General features: G+C 22.8%; 1 protein-coding gene across 1 annotated transcript; it reads left to right on the top strand.

Moving 5' to 3' along the window:
• LOC107162719 (xibalbin-1-like) lies at positions 1–8,031 on the top strand. The gene is made up of 4 exons (XM_015509729.2): positions 1–91; positions 5,068–5,185; positions 7,434–7,530; positions 7,700–8,031. Exons 2-4 carry the CDS (start codon positions 5,077–5,079, stop codon positions 7,860–7,862), a joined length of 369 nt encoding a protein of 122 aa, XP_015365215.2. The 5' UTR covers positions 1–91; positions 5,068–5,076; the 3' UTR covers positions 7,863–8,031.
• Positions 8,032–8,354: the final 323 nt, after the last annotated feature.

Raw genomic sequence — 8,354 nt, 5'->3', positions numbered from 1 at the left:
AGGAACTGTCATAATATTGCTCAGAATCCCTTCAGTATACTTGAAACTCTTACGTCTATCGTTTTCCGTCGTCTATACCAACACATCAAAAGTAAGTTTTATATTATATACAATTATTCATAATCCAGTAAAAAAACTTCATAATATTATACATATTATATTTACCAATACCAATAAGTAAAAAGTCTCATTATAATAATTATTATAATAATATCACGATAAGTATTTATAATGAAAATAATAATTTCTTCGCCATTTATTTATGTTTATCATACTGTAATATTTATTAAGAATCCGATGCTATTTTTATTATTATTAAAATTAAACAACATCGTTTTTAACATAAAATAGTATGACTTTTTATATAAAAGTTTTATATTAAAATGCTTTTTGAATTATTATTCAATTAAAAAAAAAAAATTGCAATTAAAAATATACAAAACTTGTATTTTATACAAATGATAAATAAAAATAAAATTTAAAATATTTACTTTTCTTTGCAGCATTCTTGAAAAAAAAAATTGATACATAATATTATGTACCTTATTAATCAATATTTAAATGTTTGTTTGATATTATTACAACGATTATGTCATATTAATAATGTATAACAAAAATAAACTATTGACAATATGATATAGTAGGTACCTATTTTATTTTAGATTCTAAACAAACTACAAAATGATGTCTGTATTAATTTTAGAATCATGCGCGAATGTTGATTTTTTTTGTGTGTACGTGTTTATGATCTATAGAAAGAAAATGGTTTGATTTTTTACTTAAAAAAAAAACAAAACAAATTAAAACCTTGCAAAACCTTTTCCGCAAAATATATTTTATTTTATTTTTCGTGTGATTACTTAACTCAAAAACAATTAAACTTTCTACTATAACCTATATGCAATTCTTGGTAAAATGTTGACAATAGCATTTTCTTAACATAATATTACATATTTCCAAAATATATTGATGTTTTTATGTTATATATAAACATTTGATATTTTGAATTTAGTTTTTAGTTTTTCCGTAAAAAATATGTAAATAAAACTATATGTTCATTCAGTATAGTACAAAAATGTTAATTTAGTTCAAGGTTCCTTATATAAGTTGTTCATATGCCAATTATAAAAATATGGAAAACGCATGGTCAAATTTAGAATTTGGACAAAAAACTTAAAAGTTGCGAAAATTTGTAAATTATTTCGAAAATTAGGTTTATTTTATTTCTAAGATTTTAAATTATAATAAGAAATTTCTTATAAAATATTCTACCTCTAACAAAAAAAAAAAGATTACCGGGGAGTTGCATTCATTCTGTATAAACATTAGAAGTTCCTCACAATATAGGATATTCACCTGTAAATTAACTATATTCCAACAATCGATGTTTAATATTTTATTGTTATTCAAAACTAATAACGTAATAACCATAAATGTATTAAACATTCATTATATCATTTTCTATCAATTCCTCAATATTTTAGTGAAAAATATATAAATTGTTCAATTTGAATAGCTAAGGATTGAAAATTTATTATGACAAGTTACCATCAGGAACTAAAAAATTTAAAAATATATGAACTAGATTTTTTATTCACATTTTAAGTTAAAATTTAGACAAAATTTGAAATTTAAACCAAAAATAACAATTTTATTATTTTGTAGTGATAAAAAAAACTTCCTGTGGATTTGAAACTTACAAGTTTATTATTATTATTACCTTTTTATTATATACAATATACACGGTAACATTTTCAAAACAATTAAGTTAATTGTAGGTATGCTATTGCTTTTTTTTTATAGTTGTGTATTAGTGTATTACTATTAATTGTAATATGAATTACCGTATAATAATTATTTGCAAGGGCCAATAGGTACATTGATATGTTAATATCAATAATAAGGCCGTCTCTGACAGACCGTAACCACTCAGAATCCTTTTTCGTATGCAATGATTTATCATTTAATTCATACCAACTTAACAAATCTATTACAGTGACCTACTCAATTAAGAGTTATGCTTGACTTCTATTGTACTTTGTACAGCAGATTGGTCACATACTTTTTCCCTTTTTCTATCTAAATGTAATCAAGTTTAAAATTATTATTATGTTGTATGATATTTAACGAAAAGGTAGTAATTACTAATTTGTTTTGTTAGAACACCATTAAAGATACTTTGCCGAGATTTTTTCAAAACTTACTCTCGTGTCACATCTATACTATAATATTATGTCTCCCATTATGTGGGCCTATGTATGATAAGGTTTTGATAATTGTAGAATAATAATAATTTCATACATAAAATAGGTACATATCTATTACATTATGGCAATCAATAAAAAATATTAAATTAATAATAATGGTTTTTTTTTTTACTTGTAATTGATTAAATAATGTACCTAATAAAAGCTCAAGTTTATTATTATTGTTTTATTTTATCAGCTTAAGTTTAAGCGGTTATTAGCTAAAATTACTTTAAATTCGTTGTTTTTATAAATGCACCTTATAAATTATACAGATTTAATTAAAAATAAAAGCTAAGAATGTATATCATTATGAATAATAATATAACTAACAAAATTCAGTAATGTCCTTTTAAAGTATAAATCGTTAAATGAAACTATATTAATTATGTAAATTATTCCCATGATAATTTGTTATTTTTTTTTTTTCATTAAAAATGGAACGTAATAAACAAATCATAATCATTTCTTAAAGTAAAAACATGATTATTTAATTGTTTAATAATATTTAATGACGGGCTATGTTAGATATAATTGATATAAATCGTAAAAATAAAATATCAATTTATTTACACATAGTTCAACTGATAATGGCTGTTATTTAAAATAACTATCGGCATCAGTAGCCACTGTTTTTGGGATAAATTATATGTACATATATAAAAATTACTAAATGCGACAGTACGATTAAGAGCTGAGATAATAAATTTGGTTGAGTAGGTAGATGTATAGAGGCTGTCTTGATTCATCCACTGTTTCGTTAATTGATAAATATTTGTTTTTTTAATATTGGAACGTTGGTTTTTATTTCAATAAAAATTAATAAATAAATACATTAAACAATAATCTATACCAAATTTTATAAAATCGAGCTCTATCTATAATTTAATACAAATCGTAATTTAAAGATTAATTTCACTTTTATACATACTTATACAGTAATTCTTTTTATAATTTCATCATATTGAATAATAAAAACATTATAAAATATAATATTATTTTCAAATGTATAGTTATTTAAAAATATTTTTTTTTAACTTAACAGAAAAATGAATTATGTATATTTATGATTTAGATAGTAAAATGTACTTTTGAATATATTTTTTAGGGCTCATGCTTTACCATAAAATAATGATCATGAGTTGTGTTATGGAAAACTAAAATATTAATAGAGTTATCGTGTATAAATATGATATAATATGTTATTTGAATAAAAAAAAAATATATATATAACTTTCATAATTTATATATAAAAATATATAAATGCCGAGAGAAATTTGATACTCGGATTTAATAAGTTATTAAATTCATTCTCTTGGGTATACATAATATGAATTATTATAAATTATGAACCAATTATTTTATTAGTCACCTACATACCTACTACTACCAACATATAACTATAATAATGTTGCTTCCTAGTTTCAACTGATAATAATACAAAGAAAATAATAGCAGATATGACAAACAAGTATTTTGCATATTTTCGAGTTTTATTGTATCTTGAAATTATTTTAAAATAATGGACAGGTGAAAAACCATATACCTACCTACTTATACATACATAAACTAATGAAATCAAATTTTAAACATAATATAGGTATCTTATCTTTATTCAAAATAATTTTAAGTCTTTAATTTGGTTTCAAATTTAAATTCAATAACAAAATCCATAAACTTCCGAACACCTAACTAACTCATATTGTTTGAACTCACTATTGAGTTAATTTGTCCAGGAAATTCACGCATCACGCTGACCGTGGAAAACTGAAAGTCGAATTTATTTCTATAGACATTTGCCAACACATTATCCTATAATTCCTATAGATAATTGATATGAATAACTATAAGGTTTTTGTATAGTAGTGTATAATAGCTGCTAGGTGCAACGTTTTGTTATACCCATAACTATATACGCCAAACATACATCATCGGTCATTATGTAAACACATTATTATGTTAACGACAGCTATTGTTTTAATGTAATGCGAACCACTGGAATGTGTTCTAAGATGAATTTCATAAATACGAGTAACTACTAAATGTTCCATGTTGCCTCCTAAACACTATATTATTTTAATTTTAATGTACCTACCTATATTATACAACCATCGGTAATAAATTTAACGAAAAAATACCTTCTGTATACCTAAATATAATGTGTATAACATTACCTAGGTATATGAATGCACTTCTATGAAATAATAATTTTGTGTGATATTTAATAGTTCTGGCTATTGCCTATATGTATAATGACACAAAATACATTAGGTACAGCTTTATATTATTATGTTATTCGTTTGTTTTTAAAACCATACATTAATGAAGATAATACGTAATACGTAATACTCAAATGGAAATAAATATGCAGTAAGTACTAAGTAGGTCCCTGCTATAGCTATACCTACCTACGTGGCTGGCTATGCTATTTTAGTATTTTATAACTTTAAAACTTTGATAATAACTTTTAATAGCCATGTATATAAACAGAAGTTTAAATAATATTCGTAATATTCGCTTTTTTAAAACTGATTGTACAAATATAAAACTAATAAAAGCCTGTATTTTATTAGATAATACTTTGAATAGGTAACATAAAATATTAAAAACTATCGATATTAATTTATAAGTACTCATTTTTTAAAAATTATAATATTAATAAATAATTTTAATTTTTAACAATTCGACACCTAATTTATTTACTGTATATAATATAATATAGGACATAAATACAAACATGGTATAACTTATATCTTATTTTATTTTATTTTTATTTTACAAATTTATTGGAAATATTTTAAACTTTTTTTTTTTATTCTAGACATTAAAAATGAAATATTTTGTTACCATTTTTATGGTTTTCCATATATCTCTCGTTTTACTGCAAAATACGTCAACTGCATCACCTCTAGATAACTACTTGGATAGAGATTCGCTTGGTAAGTATAGAATAATTTTTTTAACTGACTATAGAATAAATAATTCAAAAACAATTAATATTTAATAAGTATACAACATCAATATACCAGTTACCACTAATTCACGTAGTAGAGCGGAAGTCGAAAATGCTAATAAAAAAAAAATAATAAGCTCTATTTATTAACTAATATTTTTACTATATTATTTATTTGGCAAAAATAATTAAATAACAACAATACATCTCCAACGACAAGGTGATTATAGTCTAAAATAAATTACTTAAATTTTAAGATGTATGTTATAGAGAAAATATAATTCCCTTAAGAAGTAAAATTATTATTTTATTTTTATTAGAAAAATGCCTTGACTGCTAAGTTATGCTAAGCTAATGGCTGGTTTTAATACTTAAAATTTTTATTATATTAATATATAAATATTTTTTTAATGATTTGTTTTTACGAAAATGTATGTAATTTAATACATACCATAATAAGCGAGGTTCACTTATAAAAATGTCTTTATTTTTAAAAAGTTGTCAAGAATTTTATTTTTTGATGAACAGTTTTTGCAACCATCGAAATATGAAATTATTTTTGTTTTGCATACAAACTTCAATATTAACAATCCACCTCGTTAAGCAGACACCAAATAATAATCTAAGTAGGTATCTAAGATAAAAACATTACAAACATATAACATATAATATTATTATTTATTAATGGGTACATATTTTTTCAGCTTATGATAATTAACCGTGATTCACAATGAATATTAAATAAAGATACAATAATACATTACCTAGTATAGGTACAGGTTATACCTGTATTATAGTATTAAATAATATTATTAAGATATGTAGGTAACTCAATTTGGATTTAATAAAGTGTTTTAAATTATATTATATTAATAAAATATAATATACAATTACTTACACATTAAGATTGTTCAATTATATTATTAAGAAATTAGAATCCCGAAGTGTTACATTAGGTAGTTGAATTGTAACGGCATGAATAACAATATTTTAAAATTAAAATATCTATCTACCTATTCTTATATTTCAGTCATCCTAGAAAAATTAAAAATGATCTGTATAATTTTAACTAAAACGTCAAAACATGACTAGATAGGCTTATTGTAATACGTGCCCTTTGAATTCAAGTACCTATAGAGCTAAAGAATAATCACATCATGTACTATTTTTCACTCCACCCTTTTATACAGCCTTTCACATGATATTTATCAGATACTTACGATATAATAATTGTAACTCTATATATAGTCTAAATTTAACCGAAAGCTACTAAACTACTTAGCATCCATTTAGAATAATTTGTGTATTTTATTCCTATATACTATTAAACAAATTCACATTATCAAATCTATTTTTTATATACATTCTTTGATAATAATTAGGTATTTAGATTTTAGGTACCTACTGGTACATATTATATGATAATTATAAATAAAAATAATAATCAAATTGTATGTAAATGTACCTAATATTAATTTTAGAATATATATTATGAACATTTAAATCTAAGACCAGTGTATTATATTAGAAATAAAAAGGGTCTAAACAATTATAATAATACGGCTTCCTCAGCCCCTTTGGTTATTGTGCCCTTGATATAAATATTATATTATTTTACAATTTATTATTTAACAGTTCAAAAATAAGTTTGTAAAATTAGTTACCCAATGTTCCGAATAAATTATATAATAGTTGTGTGCAGCCGAGCAGGTAATGGCGGAATACAATATACATATTATACTGTTAATAAATATAACACATAATGATCATTTGATAAGATATAGATATAACATATTACTACATTGAGTTTTTTTAGAATATTTTTGTATTTCACATTATAAATATATAAAATTTAATCTAAAAAAGTTTCAATAATCAAAATGTATTACCTATTATATAATTTTTAATATGTAATTTTCACTCAATAAGATGCACCTACGATGTAGAATGTATGAGCTCATATAGTTATTATTTTATAACTTTATATACTTTGTACTTTTAAACTGGTTGAAAATGAAATTGAAGAATAAAATAATAATATATCTCTGTTTATCCAATACAATAATATATTTGTATAACAGTATACCTACCTAATTCTGTATATTTTTAGACGCTGAAACATGTTACTTATTTAGTTATTTATGGCACATATTGATATTAATAGTGTATTTATTACAATATAACATCGAAAAACAACTTGTAGGTATACTTTTATTTTTTATTTTTTTTTTTAGAGGAAGAAAATGGAGTTGAACTGTTGACAGACATAGAAGATTACACGGACAAGGATGCAGAAGATAATGGATTAATTTTATCCGATGTACAAAAAAGGTAAGAACAAACATCACTATTACAGTAATACATCGATACAATTTATTTTTAAAATATAATTTCTTCATTGAATGAATTGTGTTGAATACAATATTGAGAAACAATTATTTTTTATGGAAGTAATATAATAGTAAATATTTTCTGTTTTATCTATTTTTTGTTAAATAAGGAAACCGGGCCATAAAATATTTCGTAGATATTGTGTGCCAAGAGGAGGAAACTGCGACCACAGGCCCAAGTACTGCTGTAACAGTAGTTCTTGTCGTTGCAATCTTTGGGGAACAAATTGCAAATGTCAAAGAATGGGAATTTTTCAGAGGTGGGGAAAGTAAATGAGTTAGAGTTGAAATGACTTATTGAAAAAAAATATTATTTCAAGCTCATCTCAGTCTACAAAAACAAAGATTATTTCATTACTTTGAATTCATTAGTATACATTTATATTTGTTTGTCGTTTATTGTGTTTTCTTTAGAATAAAATTAATATCTAATAGTCTGAAATTTATTGTTTTTTTTTTATAGAAATTACTCAGCTTTTATGATTATATTATTATAATACTATAGTATACAATAGTATATGATATTGGTATATTATCAACATTTTAATTTATTTACTTATGATAATATGTAAATATACAATCATTTTAAAGGATAATATTGTATATATTATTATCATGCGTAGAAAATATTTTCTAGTGATCCCGTAAAATACATGATACGGTGTCATAAAGATCACGTATATAATATAAAACCTAACTAAATATTATTTCAAGAATTCTAAACGCATTCGTTTGTGCAACTGATTGCTGTATCTCATCCGTCCA

The sequence above is a fragment of the Diuraphis noxia genome, unplaced genomic scaffold (genome assembly GCF_037042655.1).
Source record: "Diuraphis noxia isolate RWA-SAM2 unplaced genomic scaffold, SU_Dnox_SAM2 contig0001, whole genome shotgun sequence".
NCBI lineage: Eukaryota > Metazoa > Arthropoda > Insecta > Hemiptera > Aphididae > Diuraphis > Diuraphis noxia.
This window is presented reverse-complemented; position numbering and strand designations above follow the sequence as displayed.

What these genes read in the sequence shown, in the direction of transcription:
- LOC107162719 (XM_015509729.2), top strand. Translation starts at nt 5,077, where the DNA reads ATGAAATATTTTGTTACCATTTTTATGGTTTTCCATATATCTCTCGTT. An exon ending in CTTGGATAGAGATTCGCTTG is followed by an intron (nt 5,186 to 7,433) that starts GTAAGTATAGAA and finishes TTTTTTTTTTAG; the next exon opens with AGGAAGAAAATGGAGTTGAA. An exon ending in TTATCCGATGTACAAAAAAG is followed by an intron (nt 7,531 to 7,699) that starts GTAAGAACAAAC and finishes TTGTTAAATAAG; the next exon opens with GAAACCGGGCCATAAAATAT.